Source organism: Vanacampus margaritifer, chromosome 19 (genome assembly GCF_051991255.1).
Source record: "Vanacampus margaritifer isolate UIUO_Vmar chromosome 19, RoL_Vmar_1.0, whole genome shotgun sequence".
Taxonomy (NCBI): domain Eukaryota; kingdom Metazoa; phylum Chordata; class Actinopteri; order Syngnathiformes; family Syngnathidae; genus Vanacampus; species Vanacampus margaritifer.
In genome coordinates, this window is record NC_135450.1 from 11,618,283 (window position 1) to 11,645,104 (window position 26,822).

At 43.7% G+C, this 26,822-nt stretch overlaps 2 protein-coding genes across 2 annotated transcripts in view; both read left to right on the forward strand.

Annotated features, from left to right (window-relative positions):
* afg1lb (AFG1 like ATPase b) overlaps positions 1–5,635 on the forward strand; it is a 29,540-nt gene extending 23,905 nt beyond the window's left edge. Inside the window, exons 8-13 of the mRNA XM_077553395.1 lie at positions 1,206–1,288; positions 2,210–2,280; positions 3,505–3,605; positions 4,540–4,680; positions 4,956–5,063; positions 5,151–5,635. Of these exons, the coding sequence (XP_077409521.1) occupies positions 1,206–1,288; positions 2,210–2,280; positions 3,505–3,605; positions 4,540–4,680; positions 4,956–5,063; positions 5,151–5,294 (648 nt within the window). The 3' untranslated portion in view covers positions 5,295–5,635. The remainder of the gene's footprint in view (positions 1–1,205; positions 1,289–2,209; positions 2,281–3,504; positions 3,606–4,539; positions 4,681–4,955; positions 5,064–5,150) is intronic.
* A 2,808-nt stretch (positions 5,636–8,443) lies between these two features.
* foxo3b (forkhead box O3b) overlaps positions 8,444–26,822 on the forward strand; it is a 42,875-nt gene continuing 24,496 nt past the window's right edge. Inside the window, exons 1-2 of the mRNA XM_077552020.1 lie at positions 8,444–9,028; positions 9,114–9,796. Coding sequence (XP_077408146.1) covers positions 9,251–9,796 — 546 coding nt within the window. The 5' untranslated portion in view covers positions 8,444–9,028; positions 9,114–9,250. The remainder of the gene's footprint in view (positions 9,029–9,113; positions 9,797–26,822) is intronic.

Consider the following 26,822-nt stretch of genomic DNA (forward strand, 5'->3'; position numbering starts at 1 on the left):
ATGACCCGCTCGGCCTCAGCCTCATCTGATTATAAATAACCTATGGAATCATCACCGCTGATTGTCGCGTCTCGTTCGTCCCTCGCTTTTATTTGCGCGTCTGCGCGGCGAGTTCAGAAAGGAAGGCTGGAGACAATAGCGCTCATTCTAATAACGTGGCTTGTGATTGTGACGTCTTCCTACCTTTTCCCCCTCATTTTCCAGACGCCGCGTAGCCATCGGCGGGGGTCACGGCAGGTCGATGGAATGGCATGTCCCCTTTTGTGCCACTCTGTCAGGTTGTCATTAAGCCCGATTCTGCCAATTGGCTCCGAGCGGACGCGCTGATAAAAAGTTGACAGCGGGGAAGAATGGACTATTTCCGTCCTCTTGCTTTATGATGATTGCTAATTATCCCGCGGCGTAAAGAGGCCAGCGGCAGAAATCCGCTGATTTCATAACGCTCAGCCGGTCCGCCTTGATGGCATTGATGGGACTGATGCGTAATTCTTGTCTTTTCTGGGCGAAGAATAGCAGAGATGATGATTACGGCTTGCGCTGTCCTCCCTGACATGAATCCTGTTGACATTGTACACCGCAAGGGAAAGTTTGAACTGCATATTACAGGTTCAGCACTTTGAAAAGCAGCGGGAAGAATACGGCAGATACATTCTGCTCTGTTGTTGTTGCTGCAGAATCCATTTCTTCTTTGCTTGTTGTCCATTGTGCTGTGTTGAGGAGGACACTTTTTTTGGGCGGGGAGGGGGGGGGGGTCCTCCACTCCTGACACAAATAAGCAAAGAAAAGGTGTAAGAGTTGAAGATGATTTATCATCAAGAAATGCAAGAATAGTGGCAGAAATATATTTTGCGGTCTAGTCTGGACAATGCAAAAATTGTGTGCATTATAGGCTTCATATTTATTTTTTTAAATATGGCCACATAAGGATGACGGGTACTCTCAGAATTTTAAAATGGAAGAAGCTAAACTATTATTTTTATGATTTAATCAAATCAAATGAATCAGAAATCTATGTCTACATATTTTCAGTAGTGAGACGTTTCTGGTATTTTGGTTACATGCTGAAATATGTCATGAAATTACATTTAATTAAATTTTTAAATTTCAGGTCATTTTGTCATCAGTTTCTTTTTTGCATGTAAATATTTTTGTTTGAAATTCAAAAAATTAAACAAATAAATGCAGTTTTTAACGGATGTGTGCAGGAGTACTGTCCCCCCATCTGCCTCGACTCCGGTGTCGACTACAGGAGGCTTCACAAGACTGGAGCAGAGAAGCTCTACTTCCTGTAAGACCCGAGCACTCATTATTATTATTATTATTATTTCTATATGCGCTCCTTTTTATTGCCCTGCACCAGATTTTTGTGGGGTACGGAAAAAGAGAGATCAATATAAATTATTTTAAAACGTTTTTTTAATGCGACCTATACAACACCATTGAAAAATGTGGAAGCTCTAACTTGTAATATAGAATGTGACAAAAAAAGTGTCAGGAAAAGCCTACTAGAGCTTCTGAACTTTATTTGAGGTCAATTAGAGACATTTTAAGTGGTGGCAGGTGCATGCGTTTTTATTTTTTTATTTTTTTTTTTAAATGTGACTGGTTAATTCTGAACACAGCCACGTCCCCTAGTTATAGGGTGTGCACACTTTTGCAACCACATGATCTCAACTCGTTTGTTTTTACAACTGTATAGTTAACGTATTACGTCAGAGGTGCAAAACATTTTTGAAATGATTTCTTTGAACAGGGGTGTGTAGACTTTTTATATGCACGGTATCACAGAGCAGAAGGTGACAACAAATGAGGATGATGAAGTCTCCATCATCCCAAGAGTGGAGTCAATAGAATGTGACAAAATGGCTGAGCATTAAAAGCTAATTTTCTCTGTTATGAACACACGCGCTCTCAAGCGCTCTCCTCTTTTCACTGTATGTAAATCGAGTGCATCACTCACCGTTTAATAATGCACGCACACACACACGCACGCACCTCATTTGGATGTGCATTCACTGGCTAATGCTTGTTTAGTGTCGAACATCCATTATTTTTTTTTTTCTACTCGTGGAGTAAAAAGCTAAGTAGCCTCCTGCTCCACTGCGCTCCTTATGTTTTGATGTTGCCACTTCAGCATTATTAATTTCATATTCCATTAGCTCTTTATTGCCCCGTGTTTGTGTGCGTATATGTGTGTGTGTGTGTGCAGGACAGGAGAGCCTGGCGCAGACCCGGTATTGGATGCGATGTTTGACGAGCTGGCTTTCAAGCAAAATAGCTGTAAGGAGGCCATCGTTTCAATTTTTTTCTTAAATTAAAGCAATATAATTGTATTTTTTTTAATATCAGATTGAAAATCCATTAATAATAAGAATTGGTTTTGATATTGGCATTACAATTTGTTGACGTTATTAGCAGACCGGTCAAGACGCCTCATATTAGCGTTAGCATAGATGCTACTGTTAATGTTGAGCGTGAAGTACAGAGATGCCTTGAGATACAAGTTTAATTCTTGTAACTTAAAACACTCAAATCATCTTTCCCCATTAAAATTAATGGCAATGCCAACCCCCAAAAATTGGAATGACTTTATTTTTTTTTAATAAAATAAAAAATAGCACTCTATAATATTGTATCATATAAACATATTACAGTAATGACATCATTTAATTGAACATCAATAAAGGATTAAACATTTGATGTTCTTCTTCTCCTTCTGGTGTGCACGCCTTTGCCATCTGGGGGCAGTATAATCCAAACATGGATATAAAGTACTACATATAGGGTATAAGTATCTCAAGTTTTTGCCTATCAAAAAAACAAAAACAAAAACATCTTAATGACGGCTTGTCGGGTCACTCATATCTCAAGGCACCACTGTATAGTTATTGGCTGCACACTACGATTATAAATAAACAATTTTTATTTCAGGAAAAAATATTAGTTTTTTCTTTTAGCACAGTTGATGATACTATAATACAGTACTTTATATCTGTAGGGGGGGCCTTGGAGTAAAAACAACAACAACAATATTTAACTCTTTGACTGCCAAAAACGTTAAATAACGTTTAGTAAAATCCTATGGAGTGCCAAAGACGTTAAAAGACGTTTGTTTCAAAACAGAGGTGAAACTAACCATTTTCTATTGTGGATTACTGAAAAACGGAATAAGGTAGAAACAAACTTTTTTTTTCTGATGAAAGATGAGAGTCCAATCTTTTTTTGGTAGTATGTGTGTTTCCATAGTCCAAACACATAATTTTCTATGGACCTTGAAAGATCAGTCAAAATGCTTAAAATCGGCTGGCACCCACGGCATCCCTTTTCTGAAAACGTCTGGCAGTCAAAGAGTTAATATATATATATATATTTTTTTTTTTTTACTGCATTGAAAATATTATATTTCCGAGCTCTATTTCCCATCCGAAAACTCATTTTCTTCTATTGGGTTACCTTAAGAGCCACCACCAGTTGACGCTGACATGGTGAGGTGTGTTTCCATAGTTACGGGTCCGAAGGTGCTCACCGTGCTGGGCCGGGAAGTGACGCTGGAGAAGACCTGCGGATCCGTTGCAGACTGTACTTTCCACGAGCTGTGTGGCAGAGTGAGTCATGTTATTTGCCCAATACCTAGCGTAATATTAAAGAAATGAAAAATCTGTATTTTTTTTCGTTTTAAAATATTGTATTTCCTTGTAATGTGGCCGGTGGTGTCAGTTTGCTCTTAATCTTTCCATGCAGAGGATAAATAATATATGACTGAGTAGTAAGGACTGTTAAATACTTATTCACTGATTTTCCGCCACCTCAATTAGAATTTTTTTTTTAAACATTGTTGGGGAGGGGGCTACCCGTGGTTTTTGTTATTGGTTTGCTTATTGACGGTATGTTCCCGCTTCAAGAAGTTTGGGGTTTAAAAATATATAAATGATTTGTTTGTTTCTCCAACGCAATTAAATGACCGTCAGTTACTCGCAGATTATTATGTGAATAGTGGATCAATTAAAGGGTTGAAGCACACTGGCATAGATGTAGCATTAGCATTAGCATTGACAAAATCCACTCCCGACTCATCACAACTGCTCTCATAAGGCAAACCTCCTTAATGCCGCGTGTGCTCTCGTACGTATTGTGCCAGACTTTCTCCCTCGTCGCCGGCCAATTTTCTGCTCAATGTCAAAAAGCAGTTCTATTGATGTTCATGTGAATAGTTGCGCCGGGTTTTGTGTCTGTCGTTCGCTCTCCATGGATGTCTTGCGCCCTTTTCTTTTGAACAGTCATCTTGAATGGCAAAGCAGATTAAAAAATATATAAAAGAATAAAGTGCCTTTTTCAAATCCGTTTGACTGCATTGTCCCTGTCAAATAAAGATTTGAATTTTGCATTGAATGTTGTACATTGTGTAAAAGGTCAGATAAAAACATTTTTAAATGCGTTGGATTCGTTGTATGTGTTCTTTGTTCAGATTTTGCAATGTGATTTGGCTACAACTGCTAACTACCCTTCAAACGTGGATTTTTTTTTTTTTCTCCTCCCCAGTCTCTTGGCGCCAGCGACTACCTGGAGATGGCGCGGCTCTTCGACACGGTGTTCATCCGCCGCGTTCCCATGCTGACGCTGCGCTTGAAGGACCAAGTCAGGCGCTTCGCCGTCCTCGTCGACAACTTCTACGACAATAAGGTGTTCTGGTTGAGGAAGCGAGGCTATAAAGAAAAAAAGAAGATAAATACACAGAAATAAAATATTGGTTTAGCTGAAACTGGATAACGTACCATTTGATCAGCTGATGTTATTCCAACTATGCCCTGTGGGAGGCACTGCAGGCCCATTTATAACGAGTCTAGGTAAACTCGTGTTTTGCGCTCCCATTTTTGTAGTTTGCAGGCTATGTGGACTGGTGAGAAATGCAAATATTTTTTAATATCTTTTTTTTATTTTATGTCTGATTCCTATAGGTGAGGGTGGTGCTACAAGCGGCAGCACCATTAGACCAGTTGTTCATCCACACTGGAGGAGATGATGAGCGAGACCAGCAGCTTTTGGACGACTTGGGCCTGACGGAGGTGCGATAGCGATCATCAACTTGAACATTCGGTAGCAAGAAAGCGACTATATTCAGAGTATTTTGTATCTGTGTTGACTCTATTCAGGAGGTGGCGGGGCGTCTGAGTCTTTTCACAGCTGAGGAGGAGATCTTTGCCTTTCATAGGACTGTTTCTAGACTCACGGAAATGCAGACGGACAATTACTGGATGGAGGGAGATCGCAGCATCACGAAGAAACGCCACACATAAGTTGCAATACCTGATATGTATATTTCATAACACAATACAAACATACCGATACACGTTATCTGTGACAAGTTACAACCATCTTCAATCACAAAGTGTCTGTGGTAGTACCAAGACTGACCTGTGAGAGGCAGCGTGTGTGCCACAGAGCAACCAGACTGGGAAACATCCTCCTCAACACAACCAACACAAGAGAATGATCGCTCAGGATAATAAACACTCAAATTTGGTCCAATAATGAGTATACATGAAACCCTGATTAACACAACAAAGTACCTCATCATGTACAAAACAATAAAAATACTGTATTTCTTCTTGCATATGCATTAAAGCATTGTATGCTACATGCTATTGTTTGTTTGTTTGTTTTTAAGACAGTGGGTCTAATAAAGGACTATATAGCACAATATATTTATGGTTTTCATATTTACATAGAATGTATGAGGACTGTGATTATGACTTTCTGTTGAGGTAACTTCTGTTGTGATCTGACGCTCTATAAATAAATGTGACTTACAGTAACTTCTTTACTACTTTGATATATTTTCCCCCGTGTACTGCTCTTTTAGGTTTACCCTTATTTTACTCTAAACAAGGCATGTTATAATTTACTGAACCAGGAAGGTAAGTCAATGTTTCATCCAATGAAGTAGTAGTAAGAGTAGTTAGCTGCTGCCCTCCAGTGGACAAATTAGGAAACGTATCCAGTGTTTACTTTTCAATTCCCCTGTAAATGCAATCGCCATACTTTAATTCATTTAATATATTATACAATGCATCCATCCCTTTTTTATTTATTTTTTTTAATAAACGCTATATTTTACAGTGACGTTGCAAAGTAAAACGAAAGGACATTTACAGTATTACATTACGCGGTTTGTGAACATCCCTTTTGTGTCCTGTAGGTGGCAGCAGAAGGCAACCAATTGCTCCAAGTGATGCGCTTCTCCCTCATCAAGGATGAGGTCATCTCCATGCACCATTCCAGCCTGGACCAGCCTTCTGCCTTGGCCAATGCACAACAAAGACAAATCTGCTCCTTTTCGAGATGTGTTCTACTGGGTAAGTCACCAAACAATCACTATTTCGGGAAAAAATATACATTTGTTATATGTGTTTGGTGACAACAAGTCAGACGCAAACAAACATGACCGCCACACGGATTAACCCACTTTCACTTCACCTTAGTGAGGGGGTCATGTGTTAGATGTAAAGTTGCATCATGACATTTCCTCTGCGTCCTCCAGTTTCCTCCCACATTCCAAAGACATGCACGTCAGGTTAATCGAACACCCAAAATTGTCCTATAAGTGTGATTGTTAGTGTGGATGGTTGTTTGTCTCTGTGTGCCCTACGATTGGCTGGCTAACCAGTTCAGGGTGTACCCCGAATCCGAAGCTTTAAAAAAAATTTTTTTTGAAAAGACAATCAGGACCTAAAACATGATGTTAAGTTTCTTAGTGCCATTCAGGTATACATTTATTATTTCATCTGAGTTCCAATTCAACTCTTCTGTATATAAGGGATGGATGAAACCAGTACGTTTGAGTACATGGCCTAAAGTTCTCTCCAGGGGTCAAATTGCTGCATCAGGTGTTCCCTTTGATGGTGAAATGAACAAAAAGCATCAGACAATGCGTGTGTCTGCTGTAATCCAGCTCGCTCCCGACCGCCTGCGAGTTTCTATTCAGCATGTGGCAGCCTATAAATGCGCTTATAAATAATCCATAACATCGAGTGATTTTTCAAAGGCGCCTCAAGCAGCACGGCGCGGGAACTGAAGGCCATCGCGTGTGTATTTATCCTTTTCAAATGCTCGTTTTTCATGTTTATTATATGATATGAGCATTTTTTTTAGAGCAATTTTGAGATATTTGCACGGTGGAGCAACTCAAATTCTGCCCACAACCTAAATTACAACCAAACTATCCATTAAATGATTACCTTTGACAAAGCAGGCTCTTAAAAAGGATCTCACGCGTACATGGTGGAGGTGTACCTAATGATTTGTCTAGTCAATCACAACAAACCAGACACAATTTTGACCCATTCCTTTCTTCGTTATTCTTAGTCTTTTCCTACGACGATGATTCATCATTGCCACCTCAGGAAAAGTAGGCACCTTATGGTCTCTGCCTCGTGAACGCGCATTCCCGCACAGGTGGACGTGCGCGCGCATGGCAGGGAGACAAAGAGGACCTCTCGCTTGTTTTGATCACTTCAAGAGCAAGAAGGAAAAGGAGGAGGAGGAGGGAGGGAGGGAGGACTCTCGTTCGCGCGCTCTCTGAATATTCAAGGTATGACGTCATCCTTAGGCCAGGTGCATTGAGCTGGAAGGGAGGTGGGCAGGGAGGGGGCGGAGTCTCAGCGCTCACTGTCAGAGTGAGTGACAGGTAGTTAAAGGTACACTCGGGGTGAAATACGATAACTATTTGAACCTTCATCAATATTGATTTAATAGAGGATACTTTAACTTACCACAACTATCTGTGACAAAACAAATCCATCCATTAAGATCATCAGTTCGGCACTAAAACAAACTATTCTTCGCGGAAGATAAAGAATATATGACTGAGAACTGTTATATTGTGTTTCCTTTGTGTTACTGCATTGTTTGTATTCAATTCATTGCTGAAAAGGTTAGAGCACCGCAGCGTAGACGCTAATTAACATCAGCATTCAGCTAGCAGGCTGAAAGGCTAAGCTATGCTGTTGTTTTAAATACAGAGGTTTGTTTTACGCTTAGTTTGACAGTTGACTTAAGGATAGAAGTGCTAGTGAATAGCATTTCATAGGCAGTGTCATAGATAAAACTCACAGGTAAACGTACATCGTCCTCTGTGAAAAGCGACTAGAATTACTGCAGATTACCGAGTCCCTTACAGTAGTTGATCACTCTTTGTTTGTCTGCTGTGTTATACTGCCATCCGGTGGTCAAGTCTCCACACCAAAAGGCGCCGCAATGAATTAATTGTGACACAAACTGCTTCATTAATTATATATTTTTTTATATTTATTTTGTTTTTAGTGGTGGGAACAGATTAATAGTAATGCCATTATTTCAATGGGGGAAAAAGTTGCGTGTTTATAATACGTTTATGTAAATTACACTACAAAAGCACTCGAATTCTATTCTAGGCTATAGACATCAAATTTATATGCGATTTATGTTTCTATAACCCCTACCTCCAAAAAAAAAAAAGAACAATTTATTAATAAAAACTCAATTTGTTGTGAACAATTTAATTTAAATTGCTTAATTATTCAAAATGTAAGCACTTGAATTAAAAAATATGTCAAGCCCACTTGTCAATGCCGAAGTAAACACCTGTTCCTGGTGGTTATATTACTTTTAATCCTGATTTGGATGCAAACATTGACTCTTATAGACACTGTCTGGTCTCCACTGACATGTTGAGACTTGTCCTGCTCCTGTAGTGTCTCTTTAAAAGGCGCAGCCTTGCAGGAACAGGATCCACCAGAGGGGCTGGACCTTGATCGCCTCGCACGCTTGTGGCTGTCTGCGTAATATTCGTCTATGTGTGTGTGTGTGTGTGTGAGAGAGAGTGTGTGTACTTGTGTGCGTGTGAGTGTGAGTGAGTCGTAGAGAGCACATCGAGATACAGTAGAGTAGTAAGCCGGAGTGGAGTGGCAGATCTTGGGAGGGAAGAGAAGACGATGGCGTGCGCGCGACTTTCCGGGATGTTTTAAAGTCTCGCTTTCTCGACACGATCGAGGTAATCATTTCGTGTCCGGTTTGGAACTTTGTGCTTATTTAGGGTGCGATTCGCGATTGTCGTTCAATTTGTGTCCTCTCCGCAGGCGTTTAAAAGCAGTTTGAAGCGCGCGCGAGCCTGCAGTGGAATAGCAACAAAGAACGTGAGCGCGCATTGATGGGACGCGACTTTGACAGCTCTCGTTGCCGTCGCTCGTAAAGTCGAAAAGTAAGGAGGACAATCATGGCCGAGGCCGCGCTCCCCGACGCCGTGGCCATCGACCCGGACTTCGAGCCCCAGCAGCGGCCGCGCTCCTGCACCTGGCCCTTGCCCCGGCCGGACTCGAGCGCCGCCAAGCCGGACGCCCACGACATCATCCCGGAGGAGGAGGACGACGACGACGACGGCGCGCACCACCACCAGCACGCGGCCATCGTCGGCGGCGTCTCCGGCGCGGTGACGGACGACCAGAGCAGCGGCAGCCCGCTGGCCGACGGCGCGCTCTCTTCGCCCGGCCAGGAGAGCGGAGGCTCGCCGCTCTCGGCGCACTCCCCGCCCGCCGCCTCCGGGGCGCTCGCCTCGGGTGGCCTGGCCGTGCAGCAGACCCCCAGGAAGGCTTCGTCTCGCCGCAACGCCTGGGGGAACCTGTCCTACGCCGACCTCATCACCAAAGCCATCGAGAGCGCACCGGACAAGAGGCTGACGCTGTCCCAGATCTACGACTGGATGGTCAGATCCATCCCGTACTTTAAGGACAAAGGAGACAGCAACAGCTCGGCTGGATGGAAGGTAAGAAGAGTCTTTTCATTCGCACGCACAACTCCATCCGCCCGGTCCCCCTCCTTCCTCCATCAAAACAAAAACAAAAAAGCATGTGCCTTATACGCACGCGCGCGAGACCCCTGCACACTTTTACGAGGGTCTATTTGGAAGGTCTGCTTCTCATCATGATGACCTTTATTGCCTTCTCGATTGAACAATTTGCACCCTTTGCATCTACTGAAATGTGCCCTTTTAGTAACAAAAACACAACTCCTAGCGGATTCTTAGTTAAATCCTATTTTAGCAGAAGGCTAATTAAACGTGGTCAATTTGTACGATAACGAAGAAACTTATCCAGGTCAAACCGAAACAACATGAAAATGAGCACAAAAATATACAGCCAACACAAGTCAGGAGTACCAGGGCACATGGGAGATGATTTAATTAGATAATAATGAACTGAACAAACTGTGTTATGAACGGTAGACAAACGTTTCTGTAGTTGAGCTCAAGACTGCGTGTGTGTTGCTTATTTGATTAAAAACATACTTTCAAAGGTCAGATTTTCTGACCTTTTCTCCATCCTAGAGCTGTGGTAAATGACATATTTATATATGTATATAATGTGTATTTATGGCGACTAGTACTAGTTCAGTGTGTACCTCGCCCAATGTCAGCTGGGACGGACGACCTTAATGAAGATAATCACTATAGAAAATGAATGGATGTTAAAAAAGACGACGCCTAGCAAGAGAAAGAGCGACGAGTATAATGCTTCAAGAGAGTTACTAATTAAACCGTAAATGTATTTATGTGGCTTAAAGTGTAGAAATCATAGTGTTTACCGCCGACACGGCCTAGGTGTGCCTAATGATACGGCCGTTGGTGACGTGAATGCAGAGGTCCTTTGTTTCTCCTGTTGCGAGCCCACGTGCATGACAGTAGTTCTCCGAGGCACGGCGAGACAGGAGAGTTGTAACCGGTTTATCTGGAAACACACTAGCCTAGTTTGTGTGCCTCCCAACGGCCATTCAAGCGAACCCATTAATAATGGCAAGGGCAGAATGTAAACATGTTGGCCTACGGTAATACCAGCGCGTGGTGGGAAGACGTTTCACACAGGTGCGTGTACATTTCCAACCAGATGCCAAAAACGCCGTGTGATTATAGTGACGCGTGTCGCCTTGTTTGCTATTTGTTATGTAAACCTCTGGCAGGGACCCGCCAGTGTCTTGGGTCAGGTAAGCAAGGTTGCCGCTGCCACGAGGAGGGACGATTACATAACGGGCGCGCTGCTGGGACTTAAGGTGAACCTTTGGAGGGGAGAGCTTTGAAAGGCAAGGATCTGGAAGGGGCGAGGGCGGGGGCGGGGGGGGGGGGGGGGGGGGGGGGTTGGGGGGGGCGCCTCCCTTTCCTCCGAGGGAAGATGCGTGGGCTGTGCGAAAGCAGTCAAGGGAGGAGCGACTGACAATTATGGCAACAAATGAACAATTTACTTTAGTTTAATTGGTTATGTTTGTACTGTAGTATTCGTGTGTCGGATGTGTGTCAAGGGGGGCGTGGCCTAGTGAGTTGGTTAGTCTCCGGGTAAGCGGAAGCCTTCTTTGCGAGTGTTCTCATTTTGTATTCGTCAGTTTAATAAACGGCTGAGTGCGAGTGTAGCTCTCCTTGCCCGCATGAGAGGGCATTACACACCCGTGACCGTTCCGATTAAATATTGCTGTGATCTGGCAAAAAGTTTGTTTGTGTGTGCGTGTCAAGGCCGGGTCGGGTTTAGTGTCACCATGCAGGGGCTATTAACTCCTGGAATTTCGGGTATGAGGGCCAGGCTGTGAGGGAGGGGCTGGTTAATATTACACCTGATCTGACCGTAAATCTTGCCGGTCTTTTTTTAGTCCTCTTTACCAGAAACCCTCGCCACTACCGAAACGTCAACACTTTGAGAAGCGGCAGTTTCGCGCGGCCGGGGCATCTTTTGTTGAGGAGATTTGCTGAGCAAATCCCAGTAATCCCTCCGGGTTTCTTTCCCAGGTTACGTCACTTCATATCTCTCGCCGGTGAAGTATTAACCTCGGCAAAACGAGGTCAAGAGAAGCCTAAGTCAGTCAACGAAATATCTGATCACCTTATGGACTTCACCGTTTTCCTAGGACCTGCTTAGCCCGAGGTTCTAGAGTCGCAAATGGTATCGGCCATCTCTAGAAAATAACCAACTCCAGAAAAAATAACCAACTTGACCAGTGACCACCATTACAAACGTGGTCATCTTTTTTTTTATAGTGCAGATCCTAGCACAGTCTGTGCCCCCCCCAGTGGGTTACAGGCCAAGAGGGGGCAGGTCCAGAGTTGTGGAACTGCTGAAATGTGTGCTCAGAGTAGCGTCAGGCATTCGGGGAGGTGGCACTGACCCTCAAAATAGTACTTGCGCTTGCAACACTCTGTATGCGTGTGACTTAAATCAGAAGATTAGGTGCATCTGTGTGTATTTATGTGTGTGTGAGAAAGTATTCCTGGCCGCAGTGAACTTTGTGCTCTGCTGTTACTTAACCCCGCTCTTCCCACCAGCTACCCAACACCAAGTTATGTCATAGCCACACTCCGGCGCACACACCTTTTTCTATCCACTCATTTCACTTTATGAGGCTTTTAAACGCACCCACGTTAAGGAGAGACGCGTCGCCTTCCACCTCCGCCGATAACAGCTGAGCCTGCTCGGCGTGTTTTTAACCTTTGCATACTTGCCCGCATGGGCAGACATGCTCAGACGTATGCGGCACGCTTGCCTGCTCATGTTCGGGCTCATCGGCGCTCAAACGGCCTCAAATTGCAAAGTGGACCCACAACGCCGCCAAAATGATCATCTGTTTTCCTATAGAGGGAGCAAAAGTACAAAGTAACCGGAAAAGAAAATACGGCTAGATCGACTTAAATATAGTAATTAAGTATTCATACTGCTTGGAACTCAATCAGACGGGGCACTGTGCCAAAGTGAAGGAACCCGACGAGAGAAGGCTCAACGAGAAGAAGGGGAGGAGGTGACAGAGTTGGGGGAAATTAACAAGCTTTGCTCCCAAAATGGTGTAATACAAGTGCCCTCTGGCTGTAATTCCCAATGGAGTGGTTTTGTGTGAGTGGGGGGGGGGGGGGGGGGTCATGAGAACCCAGCAACTCCAGGCAGCCCCCCGAACGTCTGAATAGTGTGACCCGGCGCGGTCGGCCTCTAGGCTCTGTTCTGGTTCCATTTCCAATCAATGGGCATTTCGTTTAACAAGAGAAGCCCGCCTTGTGTTTGGACTTGAATTAATCACGCATTCACACTTATAGGCAATTACGTTGAATTTGCCGCCATGTTTGGCAATTACTTCACATGACAAGCCGGAGTAGAAATGGACGAGGAGTGGGACGAAATATCGATATTGCTGCTGTCCTCCATCTAGTTGGTCAACAAACCGAAACGATCGATAGAAACGCGTTTCATTACGTCATGCAAAACAACACCGGCCGGGCCGATGTCACTTAGTGAAGAAACACTACACGCATGTGTGTAGTACATTAATACTGTGGTCCACCCGTGTTGTTTTGGTCAGGATGTACAGTACAAATGGACCGTTTTTAGCATTTAGACATAAATGCTAATGGTGGCTATTTCAAAAACATTCAGTATGAAGCGGCTGAATCCCCTTGAATTGTTTACTCAATCTAATAATCCAACAGATAAAATACCCAATTTGATTAAAATGGTGAATGGAGTGCAATTATGTCAGTCTAATTTTGCCATGTTACTCATTTAAATGTAACGGAGTATAGCCTACCCTGGCGCGTCAAAACACGGAAATGTTAACCTTTTTAGTTTCAAATAACTTACTTGAACCTCAAGGGTCCTGCATCGTACCCTGGACAACAGCAGAACAGAGGATATATTTTCTCTTTGGTCCCATTTTAAATCCATCTATGTTGCTAGTAGCCACCTCCTAGCTAAGGCTAGCTTCCATTTGTTGCTAGCACGGTGTTAGCCAGTCAACAGCGAGACATTAGCCGGCCAAATATTCCTGTAACTACTTCTGAACGTCTGCTGAAATGAAAGACAAGTATTTATTTTTTTTAGGCGCTACCTAGTGTAAAGAGTTTGACAACCACTTCTCGCTTAATGAGGATAAGCAACAGACAGAACATTAATGGACTTTTCAACCAAGAACTAGCATCGACAAAGCCCGGTCAAGCAGTCCTTTCATTTAAAATTCCCTATGAACATTCCTTTCCGTACAAGATCCTGTCGAGTCTTTTGGCCAAAGTTCAGCCACAGAATGTTGAAAAATGATCATTTTAATTGGAATGAAACAGTCTCGGTGAAAGCAACAAAAAAAAAAAAAAACCCGATGTAGTTACCGCCCTCGCCCTCCCGGCACGACCCCGTTCTCCGTTCAAAGACGGCTCTCAATTATTCAACGCGCTCAGGAGGAATTCAGAATGCCGTATTAATTTTTAAGAGCTGTTCTTGGCTAAAGGCGCATTTTATTTTTTCACGTCGTCTTGTCTCTCTTTCCCGCCCTCCCAACCTCCATCCCTCATTATTTTCCTGCTAGCGTCCTGGTTTGTCTGGATATAAAAATGCGGTGTAGGCAAAACAAACAAGCTGCCGCTCTTCGAACCCGTTTGGGGTTCTAATGAAAGAAGACGGAGATTTTACTATTCTCACCCGTTATACTTTGACTACTACTTTGGAGATTTTTTTCAATTTTTATTTTTTTTTAGGATCAGTTGGGATGAGTGAGAGGTCCACACTGGACTGTTTTTTTCTTTTCTGTTTTTGTAGGCCTCCGTACGGCGATTGACTCACACGCGATCAACACAATGTCTGCACAATGCCGCCACCTGATAAGATCAAATGTATAAACATGTGCATATCACCCACGGATGATATGCGAAACATGGCGGTTGGGTTGAAACGGTATATGCGGGATTTAATTCACATAGACAAGTTTGGTGGAAACTCCCATGTTTGTCCCGTTTGCGGAGCTGACAAAATCAACGGCCGAGCGCCCTCCAACCCCCTTCTGATTGCATTCGCTGCTTGTTTTGTGCAAATTAAAACCAAAGCATCTTGCGGTATGTATTTCGAGCCTGTTGAGTCGGTGACTTTCTAAGGTGGAACTTGCTGTCAAAGCAGGCCTCGAAAACGGGCAGCTCAGCAGTTTGGTCGCCGGCAGATTACGCTGATCTTTTTTCCGCTGTTGATGCGTGAACGTGATGTTTCGGTCTGGTAATCGAAGCAGAGTGCAGAGCTGAAGTTGCGAGAAAAAGTCCCAACGCAGTTAAGCGACTTGTTACAAAACACGTCTCAACTTTGTACTGACTCTTGTCCGGTGGTACTGCAAGGTTCTATTTGTAGTAAACTTGATCAGCCTCGGGTTCCATGCGTGCCGAACCAATACCATATGAGTGACGTAAACCGCCGCTGCTGGATTGCTGGGTAGGAGGAGTAAGCTCACATTACTGCGGGATATCGGTTTTATGATGGTCGTGACATTCGAGGTTTGGAGGTTACGGACATTGCAGTGAAAATATTTTCTGGATATTTACTGGTTGCACATGTGCGAGGATATGGAAAAAATTTAGGGGCAGTCTGGAGTCCTGACAGTTATAACATCATTAAATAGAATGTGAAGAATGTAACATTTTGTGCTTTATTATTTAATGCTGCAATACAGTTCATTGTGCTGCTCCTTCTGGCGTGCCAATCTTGGCCACCAAGGGGCAGTATACAGTCACGCAGAAACAAACGAAGAAGAATAGTACCTCTTACTACGTTAAGTGACTCAGTAAGATGCTGTAATATTATCTGTTGCTTGAAGGATTTTAAAACAATGACTACCGATGCTAACCGTTAGCCCTGTCAATGTAATTTTCCATTATAGATTAGCATTAACCTAGCGGTCTTTCTTACGTTTGGTTATTTCAAATACACAACTTGGAATTGTCTTCATTTATATGAAATTGGACAGTAAACTGAAACTGGGAGTGGCACATAATCCACAGTCTTATCTTTGCTGCAGCGAACCATTTTCTTGCGGCCCACATTCTCCTCCAGCAATGTAAGATTGCCCCCTATAATTGCATTTAATGTCCGTAAAAGGAAATTGTTTGCATCCCTCTTTATAGAGAGCTCCGCAAACGCCTCCATGTTTACATACTGTACTTTTCATAGGTTTTCCTCTCAAAAGAACCGAGATATTGAATGTGATCTCATATCTGTTTACATTTCTTGAACCCAGAGCCATCAGCTTTGCCCGTTCTCTTGTCCTGTTTTGACCTCCTACATTACTACTGAACAGAATTGGCGTTTTTTTGACAATAACTGAAGCTTTTTTTCTTTTTTTTTTACCTTAAGATCATCAGAATGGACGAAAAATGACTACCAAATACCGGCCCGACTGGAAATTCACGTTACTGTCTGTGCGTTCTACAAAACAAATAAAACATGAAGAAAAGCAGCAATTATACACATGACACACACGTGATTCAGTCTACACAAGACGCCCCTTCAAATACTTGCATGCAAACCTTGGCTTCAAGTTTCATACTTGTCAGGATCACTTCTACCAATTTTATACTTAAGAAGGACACTGCGGCAAGTCGATCCGTGAGCGTGCATTAACGCAGGCTACTTGTGCCGGCTCAGGAAAAGGGTTGGGGTGTTACTCATCTCCATAGCATCTGATTGCTTGTCAAGCAAGTTGGGAGGTCGCTTGCAGTTTGTGAGAGATAATAAGAGCGGTGTACACTGGATGTAGCACCCCCCAGCTGCTTTTACACAGCCTTGAAGGCAAATTGACATATGTTATATTTTTTTCTTATTTTAAACTAAACGTACGCATTACCACCAATACAATCACAATAATAAGTAAAAAAAAAAAAAAAAAAAATGCCCTTACACCAACATTTCCTTGTAAGCAGGATAATCAGAACAACAAATGTATTTTGCCTTGATTTGAGATATTCAAATTTAGAGTTTTTGCATTGTACCCACCCGCAAACCAGCAAAAAGCCCTTTTTGGATGGGCAATGTAAAAGTATCTCCACACTGCAGCAGCAAGTGAGCACAAAGTGCCGGTTTGGCTTTAAAACTTTAATTTGTTTTTCTTCCGAGCCCGTCTTTTTCAATTACTCAGTCAAGACAACGTGGCATCACTGAGTCGGCAAAGACGGCGGGCTGAGCTTGCTCGTCCTGATTAACAATTAATCGACTACGATCAAGCTTTCTGTGTCAGGAAAGTGGGGCGGGCGGGTGGGCGAAGTAGGGGGGTGGTGGTTCTTTCAACCCAGGTGCGCATTCCTTCTCAGTTATGTCTCTAGTGCAGATTGATGGCAGCGAATTAAAGCAGGATTAACTGTTTTGGTGGCCTGCTAAATTGAGCTAATCCAGCTGTGCGTGTCCATTTGTGTCTACACCCCCCCCACCCACATATTATAGCTACGTGGTCCAAATATTAGCATCTACTTGAGAGGCGCTTATTTTTACCAAGTAGTGGACAAGGCAGCCACTATTGAAGAAATATGATAAACAATTTTCAAATTATTATTATTTTTTTTTTTTACAGTATAGTTGTTGCTGTAATGCCTTTGCACATGGGAAAGGAGAGACACAGTCCACCTACTGTTGGGATAAACTCCCAGCTTCTTTCGACTATGAACAGCAGAAGAGAAAAATGGATGGAAGACTTACTATTAGTTTAGAAAGTACAGTTTCTGACTCCAGTCTGAAGGCAGTCCCACTGTGCCTGCCAACCAGTCCTCAATGCAGGCACACAGAAATCCCATAGGTCAACATGTCCGCACAATGCGTGCCGGTTTGCAGTATGAACAACAACTGCTGTTGAACACAAGCTGGCCTCAAATGTTCTGCATCCTCCATGCGTCATTAAAACAGGGGAATGATGTTTTGGATGTCAGGTAATTAGTTCCCACAATGGTAGAATGCGGACTTTGGTTCTAGTCCAACACACATGCTAGCCTCCAACTCACTACTCCGTTAATGGAATTGAAAGCTGGTTCAGGTTCTTGACCCTTTTGACCATGTCACCTCAAACACAACCCAACGGTTTCATATCACCTGACGTATTCACATTTGCCAGTTTGATAGTATTCAAGTGGGATCACTTTTTTTTCTCCCAAGTTCTTTTGGAAATGTACCAGTTTCCATCCATCCATCATCTACCGCTTATCCGGGGTCGGGTCGCGGGGGCAGCAGCTTTAGCAGGGAAGCCCAGACTTCCCTCTTCCCCAGCCACTTCAGCCAGCTCCTCCGACGAGATCCCAAGGTGTTCCCCCTAGGCCAGCCGAGAGACGTAGTCTCTCCAGCGTGTCCTGGGGAGGCATGCCCGGAACACCTCCCCAGGGAGGCGTCCATGAGGCATCCGAACCAGATGCCCGAGCCACCTCAACTGATTCCTCTCAACGTGGAGGAGTAGTGGCTCGATACTGAGTCCCTCCCGGATGACCGAGCCTCTCACCCTAGTACCAGTACCAGTTTCATTTGGTTGAAATAGTCCACACCAGAGTTTGATGACCAAAGTGATCACATGATCAGAGTTGCTGGCCAAATCCAATCCAGATTTACTACTAAATCCCATCCATCCATCCATTTTCTTGACCGCTTTTCCTCACTAGGGTCGCGGGGGTGCTGGAGCCTATCCCAGCTGGCTTCGGGCAGTAGGCGGGGTACACCCTGAACTGGTTGCCAGCCAATCGCAGGGCACACAGAGACGAACAACCATTCTCACAATCACACCTATGGACAATTTGGAGTGTTCAATTAACCTGCCATGCATGTCTTTGGAATGTGGGAGGAAACCGGAGTACCCGGTGAAAACCCACGCAAGCACGGGGAGAACATGCAAACTCCACCCAGGAAGGCCGAAGCCCGGACTCGATCTCACGTCCTCTGCACTGGGAGGCGGACGTGCTAACCAGTCAGCCACCGTGCTGCCTACTACTAAATCACATGGTTAAAAACAACAAGGTTGGCACAAGTGTTGTACTTTTAAAAAAAACACCCATAACCCATATTTTGCCCAAAAACGGCCACGGTATCTATCCGATGCAGGGGTATCAATATATGTAAAGTGAACAATGCCCTATATCGTAATATATACATTACTCCATTTCATTTCCCCTCTCATCTTAACGGTTATCGTTTATGGGGACTGGGTAAACCTCTGTTTGCACACCTGGCTTTTATGGAAGTGTGTGTGTGTGTGCGGGGGGGGGTTGCAGTAGTTGATAAGGAAGAGAAGACACAATATACAAGGCAGTCAATTTGGGTCAATCTAATAAGTATGTCCTTGCGTGTTTGCTGACAGCGCAATAACTGACGTGACCTTTGGCTGACGATCCGACCACTTTGTTTTGATTGCTAAAAGCCGTCAGAGCCCGGTGAATCTTCTCCCAAACCAATTTGACTCTTTGAGAGTGCGGCGCGGGTGAAATCTGATTCCGGGGGGGGGGGGGGGGGGCGGCGTCTTAACCTGACGAAAGGGAAAGGTCACGCTTCGACTGGTATCCCGGTGACCCAGAGAGAAAAGCCGGAAAAGATCAGTCGCCCGTAAACCTTCTCCCTCGCCTTCTGGTTGAATTCAACAGGCCAGTGTTGCATTTGCTGCGAAGGCTTAAAACATAGACGCTACACCGTGGACCATAAACGAGGTTACAGGTCAGCTCCTCAGACCGGACGGACGTATTTGAGTGCCGTTTGTGGGAAGAGCTTTTGAGGTGTCGATCGTTTCTCTCGTGGGTCTTAAGAGCCTACTTAAGTATTTTTGTGAAATCTGATACAAACTCATGAATAACAGAAGAGTGGATTGTCAGACCGGTAATCAAAGAGCTGGAGAATGCCAAGCGGTGGCGGGCAGGCCGTGCGTTTGGCGCGTCTTCATTGGGAACGTTACCAAACTAATCCGCCTCTTAATTCTACCACTATCACGTGGCGATTATAGAAACCGTCTGTACTATTCTACAAAGGACTATACGACAAAAAAAGACGCTCATCTGCAAGGTGAGATAGTATTTGAGAAATGTTCAATTCAAGCGTTCTAGTAATATATTAACTCGGGGTGTAACAAACGTATGGAATCGTCTTTTATTGAAGAGATATATGTTACAAAGAAATGTACGTCATATGCGTAAATCCGGTTTGACGTAGACTTCTTGGCATGGATTAAATGTATTCTTTAGTCTGTGTTTCAGATGATTTAAAGCCTTGTTTGAAAAAAAAAAAAAAAAAAAAAGCGCAGGGCATTGTAATGTAACGTGTGCATGAATGACTCTTAAGCATAATTAATGGATCCATGTGGTCAGACTGCTGGATATGCATTCTGCGGGCGCTCACTAAGAAGCTTTGTGAGTACTTGGAGAACACTCTGCATTAGTGAATCCGGGTTTCTCTCCCCTTTTTTGCCTATCGTTCTGTCCTGCCTCCTCCTCCCATCCCTCAACTGGTCTTTTCTGGCCTAGTGTGGCTAGCCGGGGCAGGGAGAATGGGCCAGTGGTGTGTTACTATGTGTTGCTTATGAGAGCATGAAATCCCTCCAAAGCCTCCAGGCACAGTCAGCCATACACGGCTTCATTTTTACACACAGAATGGAGGGTATATTAATGGTGTGTGTGTGTGTTTGAGGGCATTGTAGGTGCATGCATGTGTGATTCCTCTCTGCGTGCGGCTCATCCCCGCGTTCCCACGGCGACCCTCTTCACCATCTGCCCATCAATCACAAAGGAAAACTCGCACTCGCAGTCATTGACCCCCGCGAGATCAGCGGCATCTCGAAATACTTTTTGATTGGGGGTAAATCGGTGGGCTATAGTAGAATTGGGAATTACACGCATAAACGTGGGGTGGGTGGGGGGGGGGGGGGTTGGTCAGCTAGTCGGCCAATGTGCATGCATAGAGGAATAGTCTCAAACACACATCTCTTATGTCAGTGGCTCAAGGCTTTTGTGTGTGAAGGGGCCCTTCTACAGTGGAGGCTTTGTGCCTGCTATGAATACGTAGGCGAATTTGTGTGTGTGTGTAGTAGTGAGTCCGGAGGGCGCGGGTTGGGCTAATGCAGGGGAAAGCCCTTGGCCTCAGCTGTTGTTATACATTTTCTGACTTTAACCCCCCCCTTTTCCTCTTCTCCTACAACAGTCTCCATTGGTCACTTGAATACAAAAAGGCAAATGAGCCTCTTGTATTTGTTTCTATACTAGCTTGTATGCTAGCTTCCTTTGTAAGCGCCCATTTTTTGGGTTGTTGTTGTTTATACAGTATACTGTACAGGGACGTATGGATTGCACTACTGGTATTTTGTATTTACTGGTATTACGTAGCTTTCTATGCTAGCTTGTGTGCTAGCTTCTTTTTTTTAAAGCGATCGTTTTTTGTTATACATTTTCTGACTTTAACCCCACCCTTCTCCTCCTCTCCTACAAAAAACTTTCTCCGCTAGTCACTTGAATACAAAAAGGCAAATGAGCCTCTTGTATTTGTTTCTAAACTAGCTTGTATGCTAGAAGCGCCCATTTTTTGGTTGTTGTTGTTTATACAGTATACTGTACAAGGACGTATGGATTGCACTATTGGTATTTTGTATTTACTGGTATTACGTAGCTTTCTATGCTAGCTTGTGTGCTAGCTTCTTTTTTTAAAGCGATCGTTTTTTTGTTATACATTTTCTCCTCCTCTCCTACAAACAACTTTCTCCGCTAGTCGCTTGAATACAAAAAGGCAAATCAGCCTCTTGTATTCAGTATATTTCTATGCTAGCTTCTTTTTAAGTGTTGTTGTTGTTTATGCAGTAAACCGGACAGGGAAGTATGTATTGCACTACTGCTATTCCGTATCTTTCTTTGCTAGCTTGTATGCTAGCTTCTATTTTAAGCGACCATTTTTTTGTTATACTTTTTCTGACTTTAACGCCACCCTTATCCTCCTCTCCTACAAACAACTTGAAAAGCAAATGAGCCTCTTGTATTCTGTATCTTTCTATGCTAGCTTGTGCGCTAGCTTCTTTTTTTAAAGCGATCGTTTTTTTGTTGTACATTTTCTCCTCCTCTCCTACAAACAACTTTCTCCGCTAGTCGCTTGAATACAAAAAGGCAAATCAGCCTCTTGTATTCAGTATATTTCTATGCTAGCTTCTTTTTAAGTGTTGTTGTTGTTTATGCAGTAAACCGGACAGGGAAGTATGTATTGCACTACTGCTATTCCGTATCTTTCTTTGCTAGCTTGTATGCTAGCTTCTTTTTTAAGCGACCATTTTTTTGTTATACTTTTTCTGACTTTAACGCCACCCTTATCCTCCTCTCCTACAAACAACTTGAAAAGCAAATGAGCCTCTTGTATTCTGTATCTTTCTATGCTAGCTTGTATTGAAATAAGTTTAAGTCAAATGTGTTTAAAGTGTGTGTTGGAGGTAAAACTTTGGTCTCTATACTGCCGATGTTCACCTATTGCAGGTGGTCTGGAATGTATCCGCGTGATAAATGTGAGTTTAACTGTACTGTTAGAGGAGGTTGTACAGTGTTCATGTGATCTGGCCATGGGGTCAAGTATGCACACATTCCCACCCTGCTGTGTTGTTACTTAAAATTTTACCAGACTCTAATTAAAAGGAGTTATGCCTTACATCTCAGGATTCATTGCGTCTCAGCATGAAAGGTGCATTTTAGCAGACGCAGCTTGTGCTAAAAACCGCAAACCTTCTTGGAAACTTGTGATTTAAGTTCCGAGCAAAGGTCACCTCAGAACTTTGCTAAATTGCCGTTACAGTTGATAGCAGCAAGCCTGTTGCAAAATGTCGAGTTCTGACACGTTCTTTGTTGACTTGGGGGGGGGGGGGGGGGAGGCATTCTTGGAAGAAATAATAACTTCAAGTAGAAGTTGATAAGAAGGACTGGGAACAAAGTCGTTGCATTAAAAAAGAAAAACTGGTTCTGCTTATTGCTGCTGACCACACAATATTCTGAGAAATACATTCATTGCTGTTGAGCGATCTTTTTTTTCCTCGACAATTCCAGCTTTCTGACACACTGATTGATTTTTGGATGACTGTAGTTTATAGTCACAGAAGGTCACACCGATACCAAATTAGTTGATACGATTGACTCCAACACAAACGTAAAATGCAGCACTCAAGGTAGAATCGCAGGCGTAACCTCTTCCTTATTTGCATGTTATAGTGACGCATAGCACACCGATTGATGCTACTTGTTATTTATTTATTTATTTTTAAGCCAGTTGGACGGGTCAATATTGTGCAGGAATCCATTTTCATACGAGCACTTTAGTCAGCGTGTGTTCATTATTCATGGAGCTCCATCACCTCCCATGGCCTAAGCTGCTCGCTCGAAAAATGTGCATGTGTGTGTGTGTGTGTGTGTGTGTGAGTGTGTGTGAGTGAGCCACAGATGTGTGAGCCAGACCTTTGTGGGCCGCCGGATCCCCTGAGGACGATCTGGTCCTCGGTTATCGCTTTGCAATGACATCACTGTGCGCTTGAAAGGCTTTTAGTCTGATTAATGTACAGTGTATTTGCATTTGTGTAAGCATGTGCGCATGCATTTTGTGAGCGTGTGCGTGAACTAGATCCACCTAATCTTGGTTTGTGCATTAAAATATTCAGTATAGGGCACGTTATATTACGGGTATATGAGAGCAATGAAATAAAAAAGTGGATAATGTCAAGCATGTATTGAATATGATCAATAGTTGTAAGTGCAAATATGTTATGCATTCTTGAAAATACACGTGTATGCAAAAGTCAAATGGGAGGATTTCAGACTAAAAGGCATGCATGATGATTAGTTCTTAGTATTTTGGGAGGAGCTCTGTTTATTTGTAATTTGGATTTTGAGAACATTTTGTAAACTCTGCAGGGGTTTACGCATTAGTCTCGAGCAATTAAATAATGAATGAGTATATTCTACTATTTACAATCCCTGAAGGAGAATTAAGCATAGTGACACACACTCACGTTGCTATAGTCCACTCATGATAATTGGTGTAGTTATTGCGTGAATATTTTTGCATCTTTTAACCTTAACATGCCGTTTGTTGGCTTGTGTTGATGAAAATCCCATTTTTTTCCCCCCCATCTTCGCGCCACATGATCACTTTTAGTATCCTGCCTTCCTCCTCGTAATCCATCATTTCCCCGAGCCTCCGCACAGTTGCAAGCTCTGCATAAGCCTCCATCTCTGTAAATATGGGTTAGTGTGCCTCATGCTGCCTGTTTGCGCCACCCCCACTCTCCCTTCCCCTCTCTCCTTCCATGCTGCTTTTCTTGGCATTTTTATTGTTTTGCACTTCCGCTCTTTTTTTTTTTTCTTTTCTTTTGCCACCGCAGCAAAACCGATGCAAAGCAGGGTGAATTAGAGGCCGAGTGGGATGAAATGCCATTTATGTGTAAACACATTTGTTTTGGATGCAATAGTACATTTAGTTATGTAAGGGCTGACTCTGAGTGCCAAGAATGAGTTGGCTGCAGATTGAACTTTCCGTATCGCCTGCTGCCAACGCTGTGTGCTTTTAGTGAGTACTACTGCATCTTTATCATTCGATTTTGTCAAAATGATTCTCAGATACAGTAATCCCCAGCATATATAGACAATTCACAAATTCCAAAGAGTCCATGCTCCCATCTTTGTGGGACAAATTTGAAGCTGGCACCTTCTTCTTCCAACATAACACCGGTGCACAAAACTGACTTCTGTCCTCTACCACATAGAACACCTTTGGGACGAATTCGAGTAGAGACTGAGAGCCAGGCCTTCTCATCCAACATCAGTGTGGAACAAATGCACTGATGGAAGAATGGTCCCAAAAAATCCCATAAACACACTCCTAAACCTGTTGTGTTGAACCTGTTATAGCTGCAAAGCCTGGACTGACGTCATTTTTGAACCCTATGGATTAGCATTGGCATGTCACTTAAGTTCATATGTGAGTCAAGGCAGGTGAGTGAATAGATAGCAAGATAGACAGCTAGCTAGCTAGCAAGGTAGACTGTTAGCTAGCAAAATCGGCAGCTAGCTAGCTAGCAGGATAGATAGACAGATAGCTATCAGGATAGACAGATAGCTAGTTAGCTAGCAAGATAGTGTTAGATATTATTAACATTCTTCATTTTCATATATTAACCATTGTTATACATTATTAACATCTTAATTCTTTATATTAACCATGTTGAAAGGTTTTATAGACGTGTAAAGCAAGTAGTGTTGAACTCAGTATAATTTGACCTTAAGCTGGGACATATTATTTGGTCTAGAAGTTCCTTCTCTGTGGGAAAACACATTTGGTCCTTGAGAACACAATCTGTTTCGAACACGCACTCCTGACTCTGTTTTCGCCATCGCTCATGGAAAAGTACCCAGAGAGTATGTTTTGTCTTCAAATGAAAGAGAGGCGGTCGGTTTTAACTATAAGAAGCCATTTTACACGCGGAAGAGACACATTCGGCGCTCTGAATTCCACCTGTTAAGTCATGAATTGGAGTCTGTTACGATGTCCAGAGATCTCTGTTAGATTAAAATCATTTTTGCAAAGGTGTTTTTTCTTACATTAAATCTGTCTTCAAGTTTTGGAACACGCAAAGAGGACAAATAAGTTTATTCCTCTTTCAATAGACAGCTAGCTAGCGAGATAGACAGATAGCTAGCAGGATCGACAGATAGCTAGTTAGCTAGCACGATAGACAGCTAGCTAGCAAGATAGAGAGCAAGCAAGCAAGACAGACAGCTAGCTAGTTAGCAAGACAGATGCATATCTAACTAGCTAGCTAGACAGACAGATAGACATTTAGCTAGCTAGATGGATGGATGGATGTTGGGACAAATAACAGCCCTTCCCCAAATAGCTACCTGGTCAGTCTTCACACGAGTAAATAAACAGGCCACTGTATGATGTACAGTACGTATGCAGTTAGTAAAACCTGCTTGGCCCTAGACTAAGAAAAGAGCAATGTCAAATATGGGCCGCCAGTCCTGTCTCTAGGATGAGGGTTCATCTGTCAACACTTGTTACACCATACGATGAGGAGGCCGGAGGAGCAAGCGTCTATATTTGTCCGTCTGAGCCTCGCTTGGCTGCATCCTCGCCGTCTCGTTCTCATTCGCTGTGACTCCCCTCAACCAGTCTCTTCTTCTTCTCGCCGGCCCCCCGTATAATTACCCAAAACTGTACGGAGACAGCGCCGCGGCTCCACAGGCAGCCGCCGCCGCCATTGGCTGCTCGGCGCTCCGACTCGGCTCGCGATTGGCCGTGGGCCTCGGTGCGGGATTCAATCAGCTGGGTGGAAGTGTATGTAGGTCAGTGTGTAGCGATGCCCCCGCCCCCACCCCCTTCCCTTCCCTTCCCTTCCCCTCCCCTTCTCCAGCATCTCAACGCTCTTGTGTTAATTGGCCGCCTTCCAAGTTTGAAACCCGAGAGAGACTCGAGGCGAGAACGGGGAGACGGGGGATGAGGCGGGGAGGTTAAAAGAGGAAGGGAAGTTGACGAGGGGACGTGGGGTGGGGGAAGATTTGACATGGGGAGGCCTGTTGCACTCAGCAGTGCAATAGTACAGTAGATGTTCGGGGCCTTTACACAAGGAAACAGATTGATGTTTTTTCATGAAAAGTGATTAAAAATTTGCACGTGTCCTCAATAGAGTCTGTTGGAGATATGTAAATACTGAAAATGGAAGTTTTTGAATAACCAATAAAAACTTCCAAATTTCAAATACTGGCACTGACAAAATCTCTTGTATGCATGTAACATCGCCAACTACTGGCCTGGCATGCTTATTACATTCGCATATGACAGCATTTTCAAGGCAAGTGTGATAAGAGAGGAGTTCGAGAGGCAACTCGGCGCAAATGACAGCGCCGGCTTGGTGGTTTATCTAATCTGCTGCTTTGTGACTTTGTGCACACACACTCACACACACAGAGGCCATTGTGCCACGCCGAAACGACGGCCCTGTGTCCTCTTGTGGCTTTTTATCGAGGTAAAGGCTGCTTGTCGCTGAATAATTCA